This window comes from Barbatula barbatula, assembly GCF_947034865.1.
Source record: "Barbatula barbatula genome assembly, chromosome: 20".
Taxonomy (NCBI): Eukaryota; Metazoa; Chordata; class Actinopteri; order Cypriniformes; family Nemacheilidae; genus Barbatula; species Barbatula barbatula.
The window spans coordinates 3,910,283-3,937,420 of record NC_136783.1 but is presented as its reverse complement, the minus strand read 5'-3'; the positions used below and the strand labels follow the sequence as shown (position 1 = coordinate 3,937,420).

At 37.5% G+C, this 27,138-nt stretch overlaps 1 protein-coding gene across 5 annotated transcripts in view; it reads right to left on the bottom strand.

Moving 5' to 3' along the window:
- Positions 1 to 27,138, bottom strand: part of atg7 (ATG7 autophagy related 7 homolog) — a 54,037-nt gene that overhangs the window by 20,236 nt on the left and 6,663 nt on the right. For all 5 annotated transcript variants that reach the window (XM_079483029.1, XM_079483030.1, XM_079483028.1 and 2 more), the window contains exons 5-18: positions 26,699 to 26,776; positions 26,498 to 26,614; positions 24,492 to 24,638; positions 23,909 to 23,997; positions 21,368 to 21,489; positions 19,834 to 19,924; positions 19,585 to 19,729; positions 19,000 to 19,158; positions 12,725 to 12,919; positions 12,367 to 12,517; positions 12,115 to 12,191; positions 11,120 to 11,235; positions 9,457 to 9,532; positions 361 to 441 (exon numbers count right to left, since the gene is read on the bottom strand). In XM_079483029.1, the coding sequence (XP_079339155.1) occupies positions 361 to 441; positions 9,457 to 9,532; positions 11,120 to 11,235; positions 12,115 to 12,191; positions 12,367 to 12,517; positions 12,725 to 12,919; positions 19,000 to 19,158; positions 19,585 to 19,729; positions 19,834 to 19,924; positions 21,368 to 21,489; positions 23,909 to 23,997; positions 24,492 to 24,638; positions 26,498 to 26,614; positions 26,699 to 26,776 (1,644 nt within the window). The remainder of the gene's footprint in view (positions 1 to 360; positions 442 to 9,456; positions 9,533 to 11,119; positions 11,236 to 12,114; positions 12,192 to 12,366; positions 12,518 to 12,724; positions 12,920 to 18,999; positions 19,159 to 19,584; positions 19,730 to 19,833; positions 19,925 to 21,367; positions 21,490 to 23,908; positions 23,998 to 24,491; positions 24,639 to 26,497; positions 26,615 to 26,698; positions 26,777 to 27,138) is intronic.

The following is a 27,138-nucleotide window of genomic DNA, read 5'->3' as shown; positions in this document are numbered from 1 at the left end:
GTGTGTGGGCGTGTACGGGAGGGAGGAGGAAGGAGTGGCTACTGATCCACTAAAAAAGAAAGAGTCAAATAAAAGAGCTACAGCCACACATGCACCAGATATTGAGCTGTGGTGATGTATGAGATGTCTCTGAGGATAACACACTTCACTTCAACCCTCATAACTCACTGACCTCTGTGACATCATCAACACTCACTCACAGGCATCAAACGTCTTCAGGGCAAAAGAATGATATCAAGACCAAATGATTCTTCATGTTGTCCTTCAAATACATCCATTTGATTTCACGCTGAATATTATTTACAGTGGGATTTAGATTAAGGTTTATGTATTCTATGCGGAAACCAAAGGGTGACTTACTATCAGCGAGCACGCGGTGCATTTGTCAAAGGCCAAACTTGCAGGGAGGACATTGTCAAATCTCGACAGGAATCCTCGAATCTGGAAAGAAAACAGATATTTGTTATTATTATTATGATGAAGCTACATTAGAAGTTAATCAGAAATCTTCATCAATCTATACTGCCCCCTGGTGTGAGAGTACAGACAGCGCACCCCCTCTGAACCTGAAATATCAGATCTTTGCTGTTTCCATACTTCTCAAAATATACTTTCATTTATCAGTTTTTGGTCAATAATACACACATAGTATTTATCAGCTCTTAACCATTTTATTTCACTATCATGAATTAAGCTTATTTCTATTAAACCCTAACAGTTTAAATCATCATGGCGGTTTTTGCAGTTCTACGAGATGTTGATTTTATAATAACCGAACGTTGTGCCCCAACATGACTCCATTACGCGCGCTCTTACCCAAAACATACGTTCTTGCTTTTAAACCAAAATACAGCCAGACGTCACCGTGAGGTTCATTGTTACCGACATCAAAACAACAATCTGTATGAAGCACCAGGCCATACTTATGGAAGTGTGCTGCAAATCTCCGGCCCCGTGACGTAAATACAGAGAGCTCTGTCTTCAATTATACTGTGGTGGTATTACACTCACGTCTGCACTGTATCTCTCGCCCAGCATGATCCAGAAGCTTCAAGACTCGTGTTTGGCAGTTGATCTTAATTGAAAGGAAATTAAAGAAAGAGCCCAAAGGGAAAGATAAGAGGAGCTGAGGCTTCTGCGTGAAGATTATGAGGAATTTACAGGCGACTGGTGCATTACGGGACACCCGTGAATCCCCGGCCGGAGCTCAAGACACTTTGATGTAAAGTTCAACGTTCACAGCGTCGAATCCTCCAAATATGAGAGATTTATACAAGTCGTCATATGTCATTTTATTCAAATCCCAATGAGTTTTGTAAAATGAGAGTAAGATGAGCGATGTGATCCTTTAGTGTGAGAGCAAAAACAGTTCTACTATCAGGATGTTCAAAAGCATATGCGTACACACTGAAACGAATAACTTGTCGAATTCACTCAAAAAACATTCGTGCAAATTGTTACGAAGATTATAAGTACAACTTAATAACCAGAATAAAGTCAATAATACTCATTGAATACATTTAGTATTTGTTAAAATACTAAGCAAATATTACTTCAAGTAAACAAAAAAAGGTTACGTCGAACAAAAATGAATTACTTTCGTATTGACCATCTATGTTGTAAAAAAAATATATTTCAAGTGAGAAGAGAACTGGTGGTCTTTGTATTTGCATTAGCACAGTAACTACTCGATAAGTGAACTTCATGACTATTATCATGCCTTGGCACAGGTGACCACATAAAAATAACACCAAGATTCTCCTAAATCAACACAAAACCAGACCAAGTCTTACTGAACCACACTTGTGACAGTTAATCTGGAAAACTAATCTCCGAGTGCAGTCAGATGCAAAGCATGCTGGGAACTACAGATCACATGCCAATGTAGATATATCTACTAAAATGATATATGTGGTCTCAACACAAAATAAACTTAACATGACCAATTCATCGACTTGGATTTCCGTAATAATTTGGTCAATTTAAATTCCTTAAACTAAATTAGTCCATTTTATTCCCAAGATTTGTACGTTATTTTAACTCCATATTTTCGTTAAAAACAGGAACTTTTTAAGAATTTATTTTCATGAAATCTGCTAAACACATCATCTTTCCCTCAGTGCAGCTATATATCATGTTATGCTTGGTGATGCTGATCTGTACTGAAAGGGTTGTAGGTTTCAATCCCAGGAGGGTGATGTACCACCATTGTACCCTTGAGCAAGACACTAAACCTTCAGACACTTCATAAAGGCCACATTAACATTAACATTTCATATTATTACGCTCAAAACCAGACGCGCATTTATTGTCATGACAACAGCACAAAGCCATTACTTCACAGCCACACATATTGCCATAACAGCTCGCAGATGACCTGTGTAACTGCAATATTAATCATATTTCCATCTCCTAATGTGATGTATTCTCCCACACCCAGGGTTTTATTATCAGTGTATAATATGGAGTGTGATATTAAGGAGGATCTATTGACAGAATTTCAATATTATAGCCTATACATAAACAATGTGTTGTTATAGTTTATATATGAATGAGACTAACACGTTTAGGAAAGCGATGGACTGCTGCAGGGTGCATTCAACGGCTCAACAGGAGATGAGTATACGATCTGTTTATAAAATATATTAGGAGGTGAACTTCTGCTGATTTAACATCTGTCATAAAAACCCACATTTAAAGGCGCTTGTCTGATTTCCAAATTACGCTTGTTAAGACAAAGTCAGACCGAGTACCAAAAGAACATTGAAGCCAATAGCAGTAAGGTGCACAGGACGGAAATGATTCGAGCCGAGCGCTGAGGAAAGAGAAACATGGGGGTATGCGTGTGTTTGTTTTGGGAGTTTGAACATCAACAACGGCTATGAGAAATCGGACACCGCGCCTTTAAGCACGTTAACATCAGAAACAGGATTTATTGATTTTAATTAAGTGACCGCACTAAAAATAAAGATAATATTTTCGTAAATACACCATCTCCTTCGGCAAGGAAGCGAAAATGTGACGACATCTTAGTTCTGTGTCAGCCTCCGTAGTGCTTCGACAGGGAGGGGTGGAGTGAGACGTCGGTTGCAATTCACAACCTCTCCACTAGATGCTGCTAAATCTCAAACGCTTTACCTTTAAGTTAAAGGTTAGTTTATGTCAGTTTTCCTACCAGTATATCAACAATGAATCATTTAAGGTGTTATTAACCTTAGTAATTAACTTAGAAAAGAGAAAAAAACATTTTCTCTTCTCTCGTTCAACTGTTGTCATGGTATTTGATGTGCGTGCATGTAAAACCATCTTGTTAGCATCACACAAAGCATAGAGGTACAGGTATAAATCACACACGGGTGCTAGATTTATAGTAGACTTACGTCAAGCAAACAAACCTAAGCTAAGCTAAATATTACTTACATGTTAAGTGTAATATAACTCAACATTGTCATTGCGGAGTAGGCTTTTTTTTCCTATGCGATTCACAGTTGTTCCTCATTATTTCAGCAGGGGGCAGTGTTTGATAATTAGAGTCCTTCCCTTTGAATTCTGGGACCAGAAAAAACAACAACCGCCTGTCTCAGTGCTGTGTCTTGACATGAAGTCAAAGAAACATTAATGCAAAATCCTTTCACACAGTCAGGAACATTAAAACCTGTCAAATAAATGAATGGGGTCAGACACTTATGATGCTGCTGCCATGGCAAGTGTCCTGTATGCCGGAATCTGCTATTGTGTGGCTTAGTGTTCACGGCCCAGAGAAGACTGCTATTCTAATTAAATCGCATGAAGCGTAAAGACTTGCATACACACAATGATTGGTTTATACGGAGAAGAATATCATTTGTGAAGGGGCATATGTGTGCTGCATGCTGGTGTGCTTAATAACCCAGAGAGATGCTCCTTGACGTCTGTAGCTGCGCAATTAGCCCCCTGTGTGTGCGTCTGAGGTTTAATGCGTGCGGGGGGCTCTTGCTAAACCGCAATGCATGCACGCAGGGGATCCCGCTGCATGTGACACTTTACGAATTACAGCAATAGTCTGAGAGGTAAAACTACATCAAACTGCAGCGAAACATCTATGTATGTTGTATATCGTATATACTGCATGTCCACACTTTAATAGTGATAATAGATGAATAAGGGCACAACTTTCCACGACGTCATCTCTAAATGTGTCATACATACAGCTGCGGAAAACAATTAAACATTAATTATTTTCAGTTTTTCTACAATTTAATTTCTTTCTGGCAATTATTTTCAGAAAAGATGCTCTGTATTTTTTCAGAGGTTAATATTCACTGTAAGCAATACAACAGTCATATTTCTACATGTATTTAGGTAAAGCTCATCTTTTTATGTGATAACCTGGATTTTCATCACAGTTTTCATGCGTCTTCACATTGCTGTCGGACGACTTTGTCACTCCTGAGGTTTGATTTTGCTGAAATTCAACGGACACTGAACTGGAACGACCTAAATACATCTATATTTAGAAAAATTTGAATCGCTTATTCAGTGCCGGCCCGAGCCTCTTGGGGGCCCTAAGCAGAATTTGATTTGGGGGCCCCCCTCCCACCACGCGGAGTCACCATTTGCTTGAAGATTATTGACATAAATGTCATGCTATAATGTAACATTATAAATTTATATAGTGAGGTTATGTATTAATACAAAATAAATAATACAAAATCGATACTTAAATAAAATACTTTAGTCTTAAACTTCTGAATACAAACTGTCACAAAACATGAAATAAATAATTTGCAATCTTAAAAATAAAACAAAAATAGACAAACATTAATATAATCAAAAATAGAATGTGTTGTGTTCATGAGAAATGTGCAATATTACTATTTGTGTATACTGTTTGTAAATAGTAACGCTTGCTGTTGTCACATGATGAGACGTGACTTACGTACGTAATGACGCACGAAAGAAGAAGAAAGTTGAGTAAAGAAAGTTACGGATTCACTAATCTCGTGTTGCCTGGATTATTCTTAAATCATCTTTACAATACCACAGATTGTTACAAAAAAATAGATACTTAAATAATGAAAGCAAACATAAGAACAGCAAGCGGTTCAACAATGACAATTGTACAACAATGACCTCAAAATCGCATAACTGCAGCCTATAAATATGAGGATAGCCCTGCTACAACACTCGCCACCATATTAATAAAATTGAAGTCTATTTTCATCACAGAAGTCCCCACGGTATTGGTATATTTTCTAACGTTCACTTCAACACACACAGCAATGCTAGCTGGCATCACTTTCACCGAGAAGGTTAAGTTCCCCTTCGGCTGTTTTCACCAACTTAAACTGATATATATATATATATATATATATATATAATCAATACGTGAACCACACCGAGATAAATGTATATTAATAATGCGAGACATTTTACTTTTGATGGCGGGGACGTTTACGTTAGCTCTGGTGATGGCTTATAAAAGATCATGGTACCTGAAGTGACGTGAGCAAACTTTGTGCTACCGCTAATCTTGCTCATTTTTCTCATTTTCTGTCCTTTTCTTCTTTCTCTTTTCGGCACCAGAGGATACATCCTTTTTTGTTACATGGCTTACCATTTATTACAGTGACGCGCACTTGCGCACCGGCGCTAATTGTCAACGCACGCGAGATGTCTATTGCGCATGACTCAAACGCTAGCAGACACAGCAGCAGTTGTCGGGAAATCTGAATTTTCTTGTCTTAAATTATTCATTTATTTATTCATTCATATTCATTCGTTCATTCATTTATATCACTTGTTTAAGTTATTTAATTGTAAAAATAAATAAATAAAATAAACGATTCATGGGCCCCCTGGTGGTCAGGGGGCCCCAAGCAGCCGCTTAGTTCGCTTATGCCTCGCGCCGGCCCTGCGCTTATTGCTCCCTGAACTCTTTGTAAGTCGCTTTGGATAAAAGCGTCTGCTAAATGACTAAATGTAAATCTAGAAATGATGACTAAATTAATATTCGGAATGGTCTCTTCATTTTTTCCACGGCTGTATGAAGGTTGTTTAAAATATATATTAAAATATCACATTCTTTGTGCATATTTGAGTAACACGAGGAAAAAAAAACAGTACACCTTCCCATGTATGTAAAAGGTAACACCAAATTGTATTTTTTCCACCAGCATTAATCCCTTCATTCAAGCTCTTTTGAAATGACATAGCAGGAAGAGTTCAAATTATTTTCTTCCTCTTCACTTTCTATACACAACGCCGCCATCTCTCCTTTTCCTCTTGTCTCTCCCTACAGAGCCTGTGAACATCCCGAGCATATAATGATGAGAGTCAAAGACAAACAAGAGCACACACGCAGTATGACTCACACACTGCCATCATGAAGGATTAGCCATCAGATTTCCTTCAGTCTTCTTATTTTGGTCCTGAATGACGATTCAGTGACCCAAGAGACGATCTTAAAGGTCGAAGTTGACCACACAAATCATCTGATCTTTTAAAAACCTTATCTTACTTCCCCTTACTTCTCTACCTCCCCGGTTTCACGTTCCAGGTCTCATTGAAGAGACCATATGAAGAGTTTGGTTTCAAAATGAGTTTAATAACTCGGTTCATTTTTTTTTTCAAAAATCATGTTTTTTATTGTGCATTCAAATCAATGTAAATCAAAATTCTGTTGATTTGTTTTGATTTAAGCCAAACAACAACAAACCGAGTTCACATTTTGGAAACAAAACTCTTCAGCATTTCATTACCGGGTCCGCAAGAAACATGTTCAAAATTGTTTTTATCCACATACTGTACACTTATGCAGAAACAAAAAAAGTTTCTTTACAATCCAAAATGAGCTACTTCTATACGATATGAAAATAAGCATGCATACTGTACAGTGTTACAGACTGGATAGACAGCAAGTGGAGATGAATGCCTGTACCCTGATATAAATGCATTGCACTCAGTTAAAGTGGAAAAAGCAGGACTACAACTGAAGAGCTGATATAACTGAAATCGATCAGGAGGCTATAGAGATCATCATATCAACACAATATTCAATGTTTACATGGAATCAAATGCCTATATAATATTGTAAAGCAGGACAAAGGCTGCGGTTGGTGTCTGCAAGCGTCTTGGAAACATGGGAATTATTCTCTCTCAGTGTAATGGCGCACCACTGTTTATTGTCCTTATTTAATAATGATATATAATATAATTTATAGTTTTAATAGTTATTTTCTGGCTGCATCGAATCTATTAATCTAGAGCCCTGTGATCATTTCCATACATTTGTCACTTATTGAATGTTTGGGCATAAAAATATGAATCAACACTTTGTCTGAAAATGCACGTAAATCGTTACTTAGACTGACCTTTGCGCAGCATGATACAAAAAAAATAAGGTAATATATCCAAAATCACTGCATGCAGCAAGCACGGCGCAGACTTTCAGAACTTGTCATTGTCTGCACTGAAAGCAAGCGTGCGTCAGCAAGAGGGGACGTTTGACTGTTTAAAATGGCAAGATGCATTCCTCCTTTAAAGGCGGTAAATAAAGTAACTTTATTGGTGGTTCATTGGTATTCCCGTTTGTAAAAAAGAATTCATTGTTATCAAGTAGTGTTGAAAACAGCATTGTTAAGCCTACGTGATGTTTAAGGAAAATGTCCATTCATTTGACGATTTGTGGCTTGTGTTTTGAATATATCCGTCATGCCACAACGCCCTTAGCTGTTATAAAATGCTCAGTAACCCACTGCATCTTGGGGCTTATTGCTTTAATAAACATCTGAAAAAGCACAAATGGAAATGTCAAAACTTCTTAAAAAAGTCCCAAAGCAGCCTCAGATCCCAGAGGGTTTATATACTACTCTTACTATATACTGAACAATTTCAGTCTTTCCTTCGAGTGACAAAACGGATCTAGGCCAGTTCTTCATTGTAGTTTTAAAATAAATATTAGAGATCTTCATGTATTTTTTTTTTTAAGGGAAACATTCCATCTACACCAGACGCAAGCGTTTGTGAAGTCGCACCGCTTACGTCCAGTGTAAAGTGCACTATTTGCATTAAACTTTTAATAAACGTTTGTGTCTTTCGCATGTCCGAATGAAGCGGAATTTTGAATGAGAGAAATTGTGGGCGCGGCTTTGTCTTTCTCTGCAAATTTATTGGATGTATAAAAACAGCGGATGCATTTTGAAATGCATTGGCAGCAGACAGACAGCTGAAGGGGAGGAGTTAACGGATGCTCCGCCCAAGGCTTAACGTTACTTGAGATGGATTGCCGCTAGAGGGCAGAAGTTCATGTTCAGATTTTGGCACACACATTTTAAAAAGAGAATGACATTGATAAGCTATTTGCAATAAATGCTGCAATATTTCATGAAAAAATGGGTTTTGTATTTTTTTATTTCACTGGGACTTTTAACACGATCAGGATTCTAAATGAATCGCATAGTCCAACATTACTTTTGCACTTCCAAATCTGCAGCTGGAACCAACAAATCCAAAAGACTTTTACTAGAATTATTATAATATCATACTAACATAGTAATATTTTTATATTATAGTATAATTCAACTATAAGTTGATGTTTGCTGCATCTGGGCCCTGACTTGTCAAACCTAGTAGCTGGGTATAGCTCTGCCCAAGAGGAAATCCTTCTGCACAATAGGGATGTTGCAGTGATGACATTTTCCCACCGGGTAATTGACATGTAAAAACACTGGTTGTACCGGTGACAAGGGTGTTTAGGGGTTTGCTGTGGGGTGGTCGAAGATGCGGCCCTTTGCATGACGCATTTTACTTTCAGTTTTTAAATCGCGGCAATTCGGGTCGCAATTGCTTGAATTAATGGTGGGTTCAATATCTTTATTAAAAAAACATACAAAATAAATAAATAAAACACAATAAATAAATAAGAAGGGGTTACGAAACAAAAAATAGTTACGTTAAATAAATAAATAAGAAACGAATAAGAACAGGTTACGAAACAAGGTACATTTATTTTAAATAAATAAAGAAACTAAATTAGAACAAAAAGAACATTATAACTTCTCGGGCTCTTGATAAAAGTGCTTGATGACATATTCTACCACATGTTCTTTGCCAGAAAAGCCTTCGCCATCGTCTTGTCAGTCAGCACTTCACTCTCCTCACAGGATGAATAAAATCGGACTCCTGCTGCTGATCTTTGCTGCGACACTTGTTCTGCTTACGCTGAATGCAGCTGTAGTTTGGTCTTTAACCAAACTAAGTGATTTATAACTACAGAAATTAAACATGACTGTGGGGGTCGGTACCAAGGTGGACAAGTGATGTAATAGGTAGGCGGTCGGACAACGTGTATCACAGACTATCGCAACAAGCCTATTGCCCAATTTATATTTGAATTCAATATTAAGGACCAAAGCTTATTAAATAAGCACCGCCATTCTAATGAATATATCCATATACTGAATTTACTTTACTGACCTGATGGGGAACGAGACCCAGTGATGTTGGGGGTTCATTCATGCGGTCGTCGCTGCTACTGGCTGTAGCATAACCTCTGAGAGATCACAGATAAAACACAAAGTAAATCCATTTGTTTCTATTTATAGTGTTCAAAATTGATATACCTCAAAAATAAAATTTTGTGTTTCACAAGGGAGTAAGTCCTTTGAATTAAAACAACATAAGGGTGAAAACATAACAGAAAATAACTTCTGCACAACTGCATTATAAAAACAGTAGTTCGACACATTGCTTAGTATGAGTTTTAAACCATTTTAGCTGTGTGTGTGTGTGCTGTTGAAGAAATGATGGGAACAGCTTCTGGATTTCGTCAGAATGAGTCACGAATCCTGAAGCCGCAAGTATGTGATTCAAATGTCAAAAATAGTTGCAGGGGAATTCATTAAGCACTTCAGCATCTTAAAGTTATATCTGTTTTCTTACTAATGCATCCTGTGTGACTAAGTTTTTCTACATCAAGAACCCCTTTACTACATCATCCAATCACGTTTCAGACCTGTGTCATTTCACATAGTTATAAACCAATTTTCACATCTAAATAAATTGTTTGCGATCAGCACCATAAAGTCGAGTAGGAAAAAATATCTTATCATTTTTTTGTTCTGTGGAACACAAAAGAAGACATTTTGAAGAATGTAGGACAGCAAACAGTTCAGTTCCTAATATGGGAGGCAATGGGGACAAAATCTGTCTGGTTAGAAGCATTCTTCCAAATATCTTTCACTGTGTTCATCAGAACAAAGACATTAATACAGATTCGGAACAACTGGAAGGTGAGTAAATAATGACATCATTTTCATTTTTGGGTGAAGTATCCCTTTAAGATCTCAAATAATACTATTTGCATAATAATTGGTGACCCATTCATCAAAATCAGCGTGGTTGACTTTGACATGAATGCGCATTCTGAATTTCACCCCGCTGCATTTGTGGGTCTCTTTTCAAAAGAGCGTCAGTCTTTTGTGGTCTATCTGAAGGCTTTTATCCGAGCTTCCAGAGGAGACATCAGTGCTCTATAACAGCTTAATACATCTGAAGAGAGACGTATGCCAGGTGTGTATGCCAGCGCCATCTTGGACATTCAGTGTCCTTCGCTTTCTAAAATCGTCTTTGAAAGGTAAACACGGATGAAAGCCTTCAATAGCCTCTCATGCAGCCTAAAATCACATAAAAAGCAACATTATACTGGAATTTGCACTTAAATCGTGACGTTACAGCCCAATTTCCTAATCCAGTGATTTAAACACAGAGCTCAGAGCAAACGAAACCAAGCTGTTATGAGCTATATATTCCATATGGTAACAGATTAAATAAATACATTTGATGAGAAAGTAAAACCTTTGAGAATGCATTACATATATGCCCAAAAAATTGAGCAATATTACAGAAACATTTGTGATGGCTGCAACTTTTGTGAGCATTCATGACAGTCCATAAGATCGTGTCAAGACAGTAAAACCAATTGCATAGGAATAAATATAATAATAATACATTTCAAAGTGTTTTTACACAACTATTTTCTACATACTGTAATTTCGGATTATACTCCTGTATAGCAAAGATCCTAAATGAACAGGGATTTAGACTTTCCACGTGTTTATTTAAATGATGAAGCACGTACCCCTCTGGATGCTGGAGTACAGACACCATCAGTTCAACAGCCAGGGCTCCAGCGATCATGGCCAGACCAGGACGACTCACCGTGCACTGCTGGTCTAGAGTTCTGTCTCTGGTAGACTAACAGAAATATAAATGTTAACCTTAACGCTTTCAAGGAGCTACATAAACAAATAACTCAAATTTGAAAAAAACACCTGAATTACATTTTGCTATAAATCATTATTAGTAGTCACTTTTTATGTTTGTAACTGGGTTTTGCAAATATCTAAACACGAAAAAGTATCAAGTGCTTGTCAAATTTGACAACACAGTATTTAATCATCATTTAATCGAAAGTACAGCATGTCTTTTCCATTTCCTGAAAAACAGTGAATTTGGACGTCTGAGGTTTTGATATATTTACCTGAAATAGCTAAAATTTTACATGAATATAATTTATTAAGTTTGTAATGTCCTCCGATCCTGTTGTAGTAATCCTAAACTCAATAAGAAAATGTATTTCAATCATACAGTACTTCGTTTTTAACTTCACCCAAAAATGTAAATTCTGTCATCATTTACTCACCTTCAAGTCGTTCCAAATCTGTATGCTTAATAAATATGCTTAATATCTAAATGAGAATGCTTATTTCCAAACAGTTCTCGGACCCCATTGACTCCCATAGTACGAAAAATAATTATAAAAGAAGATATTTGGAAATAGCAACCATCTCTGGGCCACTTTTGACTGCCATTGTATTTTTCCTGTTTGGTTACAAGCAAACGTCCAAATATCTTTCAACCAAACAAAGAAATGTATACAGGTTTGGAACAACAAGAGAGTGAGTAATTCATGACAATTAGTTTTTTGGGAGAACTATCCCTCAAGAGAGACCAGAGGCTTGACAGGTATCAGCAAAGCTCAATCTTATGAAGTCATCCTTTCAAATATGACATGTGTCTTAAGGTTAGCCTACATTCCCCTTCAACTTATGAAAGCTTTGTTGGCGTACTCACATCTCCAGGAGCGACCACATCATTACAAAAGTAGCAGCCGAGACGGTGTCCAGGTATATTGGAGAACAAAGATGCTCCTGAGAACAGCCAAAAGTAATGCTTACGGTAACATTTATAAAGAACACTTGTGCACTGCTTTAAAGTCAATGTCAATTGTTGTTTGTACCATGGGAACTAAATTCATCTTGAATTGACTGTCTTCAGTCTGAGCTATCAGGATGAGAGGAAATAAAATAACTTTAGATGTTGTACCTGGTGTTGTAGTGACCGCTGGTGTGGAGCAAGAGGAGGAGTTGGAGGAAGACATGGGGCTGGAGTCTTCAGATCGGCACTCTCTGGGTTCCTTCAGACCGTGTCTCATCACCACAAATGTGTCAAATCCCAGAGCGGCATTAACTATCAACTGAAAATATAGAGACGTTGAACTCCCAACACTCCTAAAACATGAACACTAAGTGTTACCAATACTTTTATCAGCTGGGGGTCACTTTGGTTTCATGTGTCTTTGGTATAGAAGTAAAGAAGAGAAGCCCTACGTGGCTCTTAGCAACTACAGTGGGGACAGCCATAGGGGGAAATGACTAAATAAAAGATGAAAGATTGGAGGGACCTTTCTTTTGCTGGCAGCGATGACTGTAGGAAGCCAGCGGCTCTCGCGAGTGTCCATCAACAGGAAGACTACGTCGTGTTCAGAGATAAGCTTCTCCAGCTGTTCTACATCCTGCCGAGCTTGAGCCATCGTCGTCTCTGAAAAGTTCACCGGGTGGCCAGGCATCGGTATGCTCATGTTATAACCTTCAGCATTCTGAAATGTCGCATATTCACAGGTTAAATTCATGGGTGTGATTCTAAAGAAATACACAAACACATGTTGACTCTTACCCAGTCTGGGTATGAATACAAATACATTTACAGCAATATGATTATAGCCATATGGTAGTTAACTGAAACAGGACTTTTGAGGGACTGTGGCTCTGGATACATACACTAATTAACATGTGACATCATTGCACATTGATTCGTTCGCTTCTATTCTCTAAACATTCTCTATTTTAATACAGCTGACTGTGAATTAAAGAGACTTTGCATAAACAATGCCCTAAAACAAGATAGACCACTAATTTATGAGAACTTCAATATGTCCGGGTCGTTTTGAAACCACGACGGGACAAATTATATCTGGGCATAAGTAATGAATGGGAAACACTAAATCTCAGATGAAAAGATAACCTTAAAGGATCTTTTTTATCCTAAATGTGAAGAAATGTCAGTAAAATGAACTGTGGTTATAACAGTTTGGATGTACGTTCTGAAATGTCTAACAAGTCAGTGATGAAACTGTTTACGGAGTTGCGATCTTTGGAAGCAGTGAACATAAACAGTGATGTATCATGTGTATAGCAATGATAATTTACCCTATGCTTCCTGATTACATTACCTAAAGGTCATATACACAGAAAGAGTGGTGGTCCTAAAACGAAGCTCTGTGGGACTTTAAACAAGAGGCTAAGTCTCAAACCATTTACAAAACTATTTTTCCTTTAAAATATTTAATATTCAAATAATGATACATATACAAGTCTGTGGTCAAATTGGGTGAGAGCCATGTGTACAAAATGTAAGTAACTTGGAAAGTAAGACAACATCAATACTATATAAAAGTGAGGATCCCTGAATGATTATTACTAGACTGTAACATATAAAACAAGAACTAATAACAACTGAGTGCAATGAGGTTTCTTAAAGAAAGAAAAAATCATTAAATAGTTTGATGTAAAGTTGAAAATAAACATTTTGAAGAGGCTAAGCAATCCCTTCATTTGCTGAAGAAAAAAAGCACCATGTTTATTATAGTTTTACTTTTTATTACAATAAGATGAATAATCAAGAAAGTTATAACAGATTGCAAACAGACAATAGAACCTAATCTCCTCTGGTGCTAACAAATCCCAGAGTACAGAGGCATATAGCAAAAGCCAAAATGGTAGCAGTCAACACAACCATGATTCAATCAACTGACGGTGTTTGCCCTGCGAGGAAAACGTTACACACTTCAATTCTGTAAAATGAGAACTGAATCCGAATCATGTCATTTCATCCCATCTGAGAAAAAGACGTACGGTGTGTGTGAGCGAATAGTAATCACGACCGGAACATCCTGCTCATCTAATTGGCCCGGCGCACACAGGGGTTCTGTGAAAATAAAACTATGTCGTAATTAGCTGACCGGGGGAGTCGATCGATACAGGAAGAGGAGATGAATAAATAATGACCAGAGAGTCAACACAGCAGACAGATCATTTCATATCAGTGACCAGATGGGCATCTGCCAACACGAGACGATAGAAGAGCAATGATTATTTAGCCAGGTGGACAAAATCCTTCCTTGGACCTTCAGTGAACACACACACACACATACAAGAGCCTGACTGTCAGATGGCGTGTGGATATCGCCCTCGCTCTTGTTTTAGCACCTCCGTTCTTTGCACTCGGAAAAACAACATTTGGAGCAAATGCAGAAGTTGGCATAAGATGGACTTTAATAATGAGCCCGGCTGAGGTGTGATCAGATAATAACTTGACCAACAAGAGTGCTATCTGAAAGGCAATATCTGTTAGTATTACCATGCGGAAATACTTAAGCTTTAGTGACCCGTGAATTAAAGTGTAATAAGTGAGGACAGGGAGGACGCCTCACCCCCCCCCGTAATCTTTCATATTGACAGACTTTCTTCTGTGAAAATAAATGGGGACTGGATACATCGTGTTTTATAAACAAGCTTATGTGGATTCATGTTTGCTTTAATTTATACAGCAATCTTCGATAATTCGTGTAATATATTTTCCGCCACCTCAAATGAGCATAAAAACGTTTTGTGAATGAAGGGATTTTTTATTTGGCGTTTCCATCACTCGTTTCTGATGTGAAATGAGCATAAAAACTGGGTGATGGAAAGAGCTTTGGAAAATTCACTGGATATTTGCTGAAAAAAGGCCCCAAACGATAATGATTTGAATCATAAAGAAAATATCTCAAATTAGAGGTTTTAATAACTGCATCAAAAGACGAATAGACAATTTAACAGATATTACAAAAACTAATCTTAAGAAGCCAATGTATTGAACGAGCTTTTCATTTTCATATCACTGAAACTTACCTACAATCCACAGAAACACATTCTGAATTAAATTTGACAATCTGGAGCCCCCTGCACTCTTTTTCATTCGGTTGTGCTCTCTCCAGCTGTTTCTAAATGTGTCCGGTGCAATGAGCTCCTGATTCATTCTGTACCACCTGCTCTCCGTCACTGAGGTTTAGTGGAGCGTCTATACCGGGGCAGCAAAACAAAGACGATACTCCAAACTATACAATACGTGGCTTTTACAACACATTCTTTTTAAACGATTAAATATTGAACATAATAATGTCAAGCGTCAATTCATAAAAAATGATTTGATGAATTTAAAAGCAAACTACAGTTCAAGTTTCGTCTTTACTGTGTGAATCTGGGGGGTTTTGGAAGGGCATTTGTTGAGGATGCCCAGTTTGATGAATCATGGGAAGTGAAGGGGATCTGATATGATGGAACCACAGATGGAGTCAGCGGAGCAGAGGAGTACAGAACCGAGGGCTTGATATGTCGGTCTTCGGTGTCTATGAAAACGGCCGATTCCATCCCACGCGAGGCATGGATATGAAGTTAAAAGTCTGAGTCACACGAGTCTGATGTTAGCCCACCCTCTCACTGCTTAAAACGCTTAATTTCCCAAAAATAGTTTTGTTGCTTAGCAAACTCAACCACTTAATATTTTGAATGATTTATAATGAATCTAAATATTATTTAGCATTTTTGAAAGTATAAAATTTAAGCTGTTGTTAGAAGTGGTGATTTTAATGATTGTTAAATTAGAAAGGAAACTAATGAGCTGTGTTATGGGTCAATGACGTATAAAGACCACTTATCATTTTGTTAGACAAAACTATAGAACGAAAAACAAGATGATTACTTACCATAACTCAAAGAGAAGCAAAGTTTGTTTCTAAACACTTAAGATTTGTAAAACAAAATGAAGTATGTCAAGGAAATGAATTAAGCTCAGTTTATGCCAACGTGCAACTGCCAACTCAACGCAATCCCTGGGGTCTAACCCATAGCCTTTGCATTGCAAACGCCTTGCTCTAACTCCGTAGCTTATGTCTTAAAATCTTAAGATAAATAATGGCCGTACCACATGGCACTAAAATCAACTCATTTAAAATTTAAATCTCCATTTGTGTACACCACATGCTTGATGTTTGAATAACTGCAATTGATAGTAGTATTTATTTGTATTTTAAAATTGGAATACGTCATTGACCCATAAACAATTGGTCAAACAATGTAAATCTCATAAATTTGCACTCTGAAATAGGGGTTGACTAGTCGACATTAATGCTCTGGCGCTACATTTAAAGCTTGATATCGACTAGTCATGGCAGGTCATGTGATTTTAAGAAGACGGCTGACTGTTCCAAGGAGTTGCCCACGGGACAGATGTCATTCCCCCCGGGTCAGCGGGATTCTGTGTTACTCCCGGCAATAATACATGTTATCTTGTCCTGCTTCCGCACGCATCATTCTCAATGAGTCCAGTTTTCGTCCACAACATTCACGATTTGTTCTGACGCTGCACAAGCTTGCCGGTAAAACGTATAGGATATTTTTGTACTTGTTCCCCGTTTAATAAAACATGACAGACCGCTGTGATAAAGCCTCTGCTGGATTACGCCGCATTCACACATACTCTGTGTCTACTATAGAGCAACACGTATGCAGTACAAAGATTGTTCATGGGCCATTTTGCTTCCACACACACTACGTTTGTAGCAAAACATTTTCTGATCTTATTTTATTTATTAATGACATCATCAACAAGTCGATGTTGACGCCACTTTTATCACATAATAGTTGACCTCAAAAAATCTAAGATCGTATCTACTCTGAAATGGTCCAGTGCAGTATATTACGTAACCTTTTGAAATATTTAAAGGTTTCTGACAACGTTCAGCATAATGAAGGTAAGGAGTAGGAATTTCCTGGAATAGCTCTATGAACCAGATCGACTCAAATCATGATGATGGAAATACCAGTCAATCTTGTGTACTTTACATATTTATCTAAAAGGGGTTCACAAATCTGCTGTATTCCTAGAAATTCTGTGTGAAATAAAGGCATAAGAACAACTCCACATGTTCAGATGTGCTCAATGATGCATGTGAGCATTGTTGAGTGCATGAATACAAAAGAAGGCCATATTTCCAATGAACCATGCTTCACAATGGAGTGGTATTCCACGAGACAAATTAGAAATTGGGAGGTACATTGTTTGCTTTGTCATTTCATTTGCAGACCAACAAAACAATGTCTACTATTTCTACCAATATTATTAAGGGGTCATATGGCGCAAATACGTGTTTTTCTGTGTCATAAGTTGTCCATGCATGTATAAGACACATACAATTTCAAAAATGTAATTGTGGGAAGAAAAGATGCTTTCTATCTAAAAGCGAAGGCTACACCTGCCTGAAACGCCTCGTGTAACCACACCCCCACAAATCTACATCAGATCTTTGGCTTATAACTAAATCAGAGATGGGAAAAGTAAACACAACTGAACTCATCAGCCTTCTCCCAAAATGTTGTGGATGTCCTCCTAAGTCACACACCAAGGCTTGTGAGTTGTTTCAGGTGTGTCATGAAGCAGCTGACAGTAGTCGCTCCCAAACATGGGAGGGAGAGAAAACGTTTGACTTTAAAACTGCGCAACTTGTGCCGTATATCTGAGCTTGATACACTCCCCGAAGGTTCGTATATGTTTCGGAAAATAATGTTGTTACATGAAAAACCGTTACGTAACAACTTTTCTTAGTCCCTTATTGGGCAATACTGCCGGAAAAGCACGGCCACGGCGAGGCAAAATAAATAGGCCGCCCACACGTCATCCGATAGGAAGACTCGCTTACCATCAAGATTGGCTGCGCTGTGGGCCTGCCGCTCGGTACTCTTGCGATGGTGAGAGAAGTTGAGGTGTGTTCGTTTGTTCACTGTATTTCAGTGATGGATGTTATATAAACGGTGGACATAACGCTGGATTTGGAGATCGTTTGAAACTGATAGATGGAGCGGTCTCAGCACTAAAAGATGCTGGACCTGACACTCAGTCATGTCTGTGTTTTGTTGACAATCGACGCGTACATACATGTAAACAACACAAAACTTATAGTGAATCAGTTATGGGATTCTGCAGAGATAATGCAATGGTGTATTGTGTGCTGGTGATTTAGTTTTTCCCCTCGGACAACCCCAGGATGTCGTCTGTTTTCGAAAATAATCGTAAAGTTGTATCTCTCTTTGATAAATGTGATCAAACTAAATACTCTTCGAAGATATGAAGTATGCAATACTACTCCATAGGTACTCAATATTAATATGAGATTGGCCTTAAATAAAAACAATAAATGAGACTACATTGTAATACATAATTGTGTGTTAATATTAAATCCTGCGGGCTGATCTTCATTATTGGTTGGGTACTGTTTTCTTCTGCGTCTGCTATTTGTCCTGGTGCATATTTTGCACATTTTCGTATTTATTTGCAAATACGTTTTCTTGTTATATTGTAAAAATGTAAATTTATTGCATTGTTAGTTCACCCCAAAACTAGCATGGACTGCTTGTAGGGTGCTTGAGAGTTGACAGAGATAAGCAGAGGGGTTTGAAACGGCACGAGGGTGTAGCGTTTATGCACGCCATGCACTATTTCAAAAGCAGCTTCCTCACACTCATACTTTGAACAAGTATTTATAAATTCTTGCACTATTATAAGAAAAAAACACGTCCTCACCACACCAGGAAAGATCTTCTTTAATCTATCCACTGAAGCAAGAGCTTTAGATTTGCCTCCGTTGAGACAGTCTTCAAACTCATAGAGAGGCTGACGCACTGGGTTCGAGTAGGAGATCTTTGCGTTGTCCACAAAGGTGATGTGTCGCACACCCCAGCCCTAACAAACAACAACAGAACACATTGAACTCTCGAGTCTTCTTTAAAAGAAACAAACTGGATGCAAACCATTGCATATTCAAATATGCAAATGAATGTGTTTTTTACAACAACAATCTGCATCTTTCATAAATGTCCCACAAAGAGATTGTTTCTGTCCTACTGCCAACATGTTTATCTTCATATTTGATGTATAAAGTCATTTTGACACAGCATCTGCTGACATGAATGAGGTCTTATATCTTTAATTAATGCTGTGGGCTCATAATTATACCAATAATCATCAAGCAGTTATTATAGTAAACGCAGGTGAGAAATGAAATCATATAAACCGAGCCAAGTAATCCATATCAAGGGCAATAAAGCCGCTTTGTCAGGATATTTTCTAAAAACTGTTGGCAAGCGTTCAAATGTAAATGGCTCTTACCATTAACGTCCGGGCCACATTGCAGCCCAGCGTTCCGGCCCCCAGTAACAAACACCTGGTCGACACCACCTTATCCAAATCCAGAGAGGGTACCAACCTCCATCGCATTAGCTTCAGATTGAGATCCACTGAAGACTCGGCAAGCCTTAAACAGACAAATGAGACACAGCTGAGAAAACGGAAGGATTTCAATGTTCTCAAAGGCACTGAAAAATGCTTGATTTTGCTGTGCCGCTACTTGTTTAGTACCTTTTTGGGTCCATGCATTCACTGAGATTGACACTTCTAGGTCCCATGGCACCCTTAGGGTTCTTCTCCCATCCTACACTCTTGGGACAATCTGGAAAAAGTCAAATAAATTGAAGGTTTAAACAGTCGAAAACATGTCTAAATTGAATGTGTTTTACTGTTGCTTAAAGGTTTGTTCGTATATTAAAATGATAGACAAATGTTTGAAACCAAAACGTGCAAAATAGATGTGCAGCTGTGGTCTCAGACATTTGAACCCTACTGTATGTGACCTCATGAGTTAATATGAGTATACAGCTCATCAAGGTGAACCACACAAAACGGTCAAGGACATGGACCACACATTCATGCCCAGTGATGTACAAAACAGGTGGCTTGAATGAAAGATGTTGTATACGTGAAAATAGAAATGTCAGATTCTGAATGGCAATGGGGGGTATCTGTGCCACTTATCAGCTTCCTGTGATGCTGTCTTTTCATCACAACCTCAGAGGATTCACACAATCAATGCAGCGAATCCCAGAGGAATACACTGACGCTGTGATGTGGGATGAGATTCAGTTCCTGTTATCTCCACTAAGACATCACAACTGACAAAGCCACTTGAGTGGATGAAATGCAGATATCAATGACTGAAAAGCTACTCGTGCATACAGAATTTACAACAACATATAAAAGTGGATTTAGTTTTCTTTGTGCCTCTAACAGGGTGCAAATGTGGGGTGTCAATATACCGGTATCGACAATAACCGTCATATTAAAACCATGATTATTGATATTGTGTTCATTTTTGCATTAAACCCCACAATGGTTACAAACTCTATAATCCCTACCATCCGATTTTTATGTGAGAAATGTGAAATGGAGTAAACACTAAATTTAAGATGAAAAAAAACATTTGGCTACGATAACCGTGAAGTGAAAATGTGATAGCGTGAAAGCTCTAGATTGGATTACTATCACAATTGTCTTGTATGAAATGTTTTTGTAATTCAATAAAGTGTGTATATGTCATAAAAGCACGATGTTCTCAGCAGTACGATACTTTTGCTTGAGATTGAACATATTGAAATGTATATCCTTAATTCCTCAAACACATTACGATGATTTATGAGAGACTTGGAATTATAAAGAGGATTAAAAAGAAATCATATCTCTTAAAAAAACATTTTCTTAATTTGTTTATTGTATTGGAACAGAATGACCTTTATGAAAAAAATATATTTTGTCAAACTCAAAAGATTGTTTCATATAGGTAGCATGCAAAAAATCATACGGGATACCATGAGGCCAAGTACTATAAATTCAGTAATTGTTCAGTATTACTGAACAATTACTGAATTTTACAGTATTATTACAGTATTAACAATAAAACAATAATAATAAGTAATCAAATCTTTTCATATTGGCTTCTGGTCAAATGTAATGACTAAAAACACTATATTAACACTGAAATAATTACACCCGACTCCTGAGTCCAGATAAAACTGTTGTTCTGAAGCACTCTGAAGTACTTGTGAAGATGATAAATTACCTGTGCAGGTCGACAGGTCCGGGAGCTTGGCCTGAAAAATGATGCTGTGCTGAATGGAGCGGCTCCCTTGTAGAGTTCTGTCTCTGAAGCAAAGGATCTCCACCACATCCATCTGTGAACCCCTGGTATTCAGAAAGACAAACTGCTCTGGAATACATATGGTTTTTGGAGTGACCTTAAATTTACCACTACAAAGAGATTGCCAGAGGAGTGAGCACAGACAGAGCATCTTGATATTTAAACAGTGGAGAGCTGCAACCTACAGTACTGCACATTTCCTCAAGTCATCCATCTACTTCATCTATATTATTACTTGTATTTTGGACTTGAAATTTGGTAACATGGTAAAACCATAAGTTTTCACTTTTTATTTAGAATTTTAAATAATAATGATAATAGGTGTATTTTTTGTTGTTGTTTTCTTAGGATACTCGATTAGTGGTCGACAGATATGGGTTTTTCAATGGCCATTGCCAATAATGATATTAAGAAAGCGATGTGGCTGATAGGAGGTCGATATAACACACAAGCAATTGAATGTGTAAATGAGAGAAATGCAAATGTGCTGTATGGCAGCCGAACAGAAAAAAAATATTGTCAATTTGTAAATCGGCCTATGACAATTATATAGAAATCTAAATATTAATGCAATATCCTTCGAGTAGGAGTGTATATATTGCTCTTACATCAGCATGGCTTGAGGAGAGCGACTACGAGATCGATATTGCATTCATACAACAGTTGGAGTGTCTGTGGAACAGGGGAACTACTTTCTTCCGCCACGAACTCCTTCCCAGCGTAACAGTTAAAGAAACCTCCGCTACTAATTCCAAACCGTCACTTCTTTTAAATGTGCGCTGTGCTGAAAGACAATGTCCAAGGCAACTCACAGAGAGTGTTAATCCCATTTCTATTGTCTTAAGCACAGTCTAACACTACAGTATAGTATAGATGATGTGCACTTGTCAAGGACCTCCATTAAATGTATATGTTATATATATATATATATATATATATATATATATAGGTTGCATTTGTTAGCAAATTAAAATGTAATTGGTTGAGTAAAATAAGCACATCAATCTATATTAGCAATTGCCAAGAATCGCATCGAATAGTCTTTTTTGAGGTCTCCTGAATATCATACACACTACTGGAGATTCAATAACAGATCATATAACATGTCCAAACATCCAATTTAAACAACTAAAAGCTGCACCAGTTCACTATAAAAGAAAGACAATTCCCCATATAAACAATAAGTTATTATATTAAAACACCAGTCATTAATAATCTACAGTCACATACTTCACATTTGTAATGTGCAACAGATTACTTTTGTATTTGGTTCCAACATGGCTAAGGGTGCGTTCATATTTATAGTTTGGTTCTTTTGGTCCGGACCAACACAGAACAAAATAGTTTTGTCTTGGTTCACTTTGGGTTCGTTGTTAAAAGGCCAATCTGAACACTAAGATTCCGAACCAACAGCTTACACGAGAGTCACAGCAAGATTGGACAGCTTGTATGATTTATATCTTAAAACAGAACTTCCCACACATTCAGGACAATGTTGTGTGCTGGGTTAGACATGCTCAGTATATCATTTTCCGTTTACAGATGTCTTGCATAATAATTTTCCATCAGAGTGCGGCAATTTCAATGTGTGTTCACGTTCACGTTGACAATATTGAGTAGGCTACATAAATGAAAGACAAACAATGCAGGGCTTTTGTGCACCTGGTACTTCATGCATTCTCTGATCAGATCGCTTTAGGTCTTTTTAAAACTGTTCCATTTACACTTTGCCTCATGAGCTAAACGCATATGAATCATATATTCTATTCCCGCGCAAAATCCAAAAACAATTTAGTATTAATTCATTCTTCAGTCTGCCCTTTACATGATGTATGTTTAAAAGAACGCAGGAAAAGCACACGTCGCACTGTTTTCTCCTATTCGCAAAAGTGATGTGCTCCTGTGGTGTCTGTCAATGAAAAGCAATGATGTGCTGTAAGTAAATGAAAATCATAAACTGATTTCAAGCACCGAAATTCCTTTTGGAAAAAAAAGCCTGAAAGCGTTTCGGTCTTTTCGCAATTGGTAATATTGGTTGATATTAAACGGAATAATAAAATAACGTTATTAAACGTTTTTATTGTTGTTCATGTTGCAGCTAAAATGTTATTCGTTTAGGTTTTTTGTTCCTTGAACCACTTCAAAGCCCTGATGTGAACACACCCCAAGACAATGAAATGTTCAGAAAGACTTCAGTTTTGGATTAAGTTAATTGAACTTTAACACATTTTCAATATTCTCACACACAAAAGAAATTGCATTTGAGACCTAACAACAAGCGGACCCCCGCTGAATACTCCTGCTCTAGATATTAGCAGATGGCTGGAAATAATATTCTCACATTCCTGCAGCTTCACAACGACTTTCTCTGATATAGAAAGTAAATGACATACCGGAACACTGGGAGGAAATATAACTTGACACCAGTGGGATGTGTGTTTGACAAGCTCATTACACACGTACCATTTTTTTGCCAGTAGGATGAGAAGATTTCTGAGAGGCCAGCCAGGATGTTGATGCAGCGTGCAGGGGTCATACACACCCACAGTAATCTTTAAAAACAAATCAACACATCACTTGACATACGGTCCAACTGCAGAAATTAAATTAAATGCTACTGCAGTTACTGTAACCGGGTTGAGCGTCGGGAAAGCTCTGTTGAGAATGTCTGTCAAGGGTTTGAGAATATTTAAGGATGTGTACAATAAAGATAGGAACTTTCCATTGAGGAATTATGGTTATTTCTCTTAAAAGCTTGATCGTCACACAATATTTAGTAAAAATGCCCTATAAGATTTCACTGTAAGTGCATTACAAGAAGTTCAAGTACAAGAACTTACATTATGTCTCGCGTAAATAAATATGTTTAGGGACATGTAAATTAAGTTGACACATCCTAACAAACGACATGCAATATACCTTTAAATGTGAAAAGGACTGATATAAAAACAGCTTTCCTGAACATGTCTGCCAGCTTACACTGGTCCAACAAAGAGAACCCTTTTATAAGTTCAATTCCTAATAATAGCTTGACAGTGAGAATGACCTTCTTAAGATCCTTGACGAAGCTGTTGAAATCCTTCAGAGGAGCAAAGTGAACACTTTCATCTGTGTATTTGAGCAGAAAATGTGGGACTGCTGTGGAGCCAGTCGAGGAACAAAGATTATCATACGCCATCTGCAAGCTGGAGATCTGTGGAAAAATCAATCCAAAACAATCAGCAAGTCTCCCCAACAAATAAAAGGCTTTTAAACAAAATGCCTGAAAAAGGTTTATTGATGGTGGAATAATATTCAGCTGTTGACAGAAATGTACGTCGATGTCTGCCTCTTACTATATGAGGTGGTTCCAAATGTATTTGGACACTTAAACCAGACTTAAAAATGTCAGAATATCGCTGTGATAGACATCAAAGCAAGTGGCATTTGCCAAAGAAATGTATATTATGACAGGTACACCAAAGCTGCAAAATGGTGTTCAGACATCACTGATTAATTATTTCTTTGTTTATTTCACATTGCATAAAAGTCACCGGTACAAATATAGCATTGGGATTTATCTATAGACCGTTTCATCAGACGCACGCACGCGTCTGGACTGCAGTTAACTTCTGGTCTGTGTTTCAATATTGGTCTGGGCTGCGTTTCCCAATAGCATCGTGACCATAAGTTGATCTTACAACCATTGTCACCAATGGAGCTACTATCAACGTAGGCTTACGATGCTTTTGGGAAACGCAGCCCTGGCTAGTGTCTAATAATCTAACTACTCTTTTTCTTATTTAAGTTACTATGAATGTATATAATTGTATTATATAATAATTGTATTACATAAAGAATTTGTTGAATTTTGTTGGATGTTTATTTTATTAAATGAACAATTTGGTTAATAGGTCCTGCAGGTCCAGGTTGTGTAGGTCCCAGAAGAGAAACAGCTACGGCTGGAACTGATGCATATCTCGCCATAAGCCCTAAACTACAGTAATACAAATTTATTTTAACTGTTGTCAACGTGACAAAAAGTATGCGGTATTGAAGTGTGCATGCCCAGTGGAGGATGCCGTTCCCCTTCTAGCCATAACAATAGTTCGTTTGTATTTACACAAACCGTATGGTACATTGACATCTAGCGGCTGAGCTTGGTCTCGCAATCTAAGTTCAAAATATTGGAGCGACAAGTTTAGCCAAGTAACAGTTCTTCTTGGTTTCTTTTGATTGAAATAATCTACAGGCACTCTATTATTTGCGAATGTGTACCGGAAGTTAAAGGGATAGTGCACCCAAAAATGAAAATTCTGTCATCATTTTTTCACCTTTGAGTTGTTCCAAATCTGTTTTAATGTCTTTGTTCTGATGATATATTTGGAAGAATGCTTATAACCAGACAGATTTTAACCTGTCATACATCCTTACATTTACATTAAGTAATTTAGCAGATGCTTTTATCCAAAGCGACTTACAAAGAGTTTGGGGAGCAATAAGCGATATGTCATACAAAGAGCAATAGTACAATAGGAGCTAATAAAAGTTACTAGTTTCAACAAAAGCTAGAAACACTACCTGTTGAGAGAAGAGGTTTAGTGTAGGTTTTTTTATTCGTCTGTCAAGTAGTCGCCGAAGAGGCTTTAAGTAGTGTTTTGAGGGTTGTGAGAGATGTGGTTGACCGGACCACATTGGGAAGAATGTTCCACCATGAAATTTAAATTTTTCGAAATTTCTTCTTTTGTGTTCAACAAGATTAAAGTTCAAAAGATTTGTAAATGATACAGTAAATATTGAGAAAAACTTGTATGTGCAGCTTGCCACTTTTTATAATTCACCTGAATTTTGTGTGTTTTTTTGTTCACCATTTCAAGTCTAACAAACTTATATTTGTTATCACTCGTACATTTTTTACGCCATGGAGCGCCTGTATATTTTGCATTCAAGCGTTATTAATTAAAAAATAAAACAGGACATGATTTCCATAATGCAATGTGTAATGTCTCATTATCCCTCGCAGAGAATTATCACAAAAGGTCTTTATCAGGAGCGAGTTATAAAAGTGGGCACCTGTTTGGCAGTGAATCTCTGCTCTAATGACAGCGGCTCCTGCACCAGCTGCACTCCCTCCACAAAGCAAAGGGCAGGAAAGCAGAACCAATAATAGAAATGATATTTCTTCAGATCCTGGATGAACAGAAGGACCAGTCAGAAACAAATGAATTGTAGGACACAACATTTTTAAATCGAAGAAAATGTAGGCATACAAACCGCAAATGTTAAGAGGATGAATTTGTTCAGGACCGAGGAGTCTTCCACCGCGGCCCCGGACTGAATTGCGTTCCAAATCTGTTTAAAAATAAGAAGCAACCAGAATGAATGAACCTGATCTCATTAGGGCTGGAACAACTCAATCAATCAATAATGAACCTTTGTTTTTGAACCTCTATTAAAAAAGTAAGTACTTTGATAGTACAATATGGGAATACAGTCGTCATACAATAAATATTTTAAGAGGAATGAAAATGCTTTCCAGAAGTATAAATGACCATTTATGTATTATTAACACAGAAGAAGATAGTTTGGAGAATGTTGGAAACCAAAGATTGGCCCCATTGACTTCCATTGAAATGAACATAAACCCTTCTTTTATATCTTCTTTTGTGTTTCAGAGAAGAAAAAGTCAATAAACAGGCTTTAGGAAGGGGAGG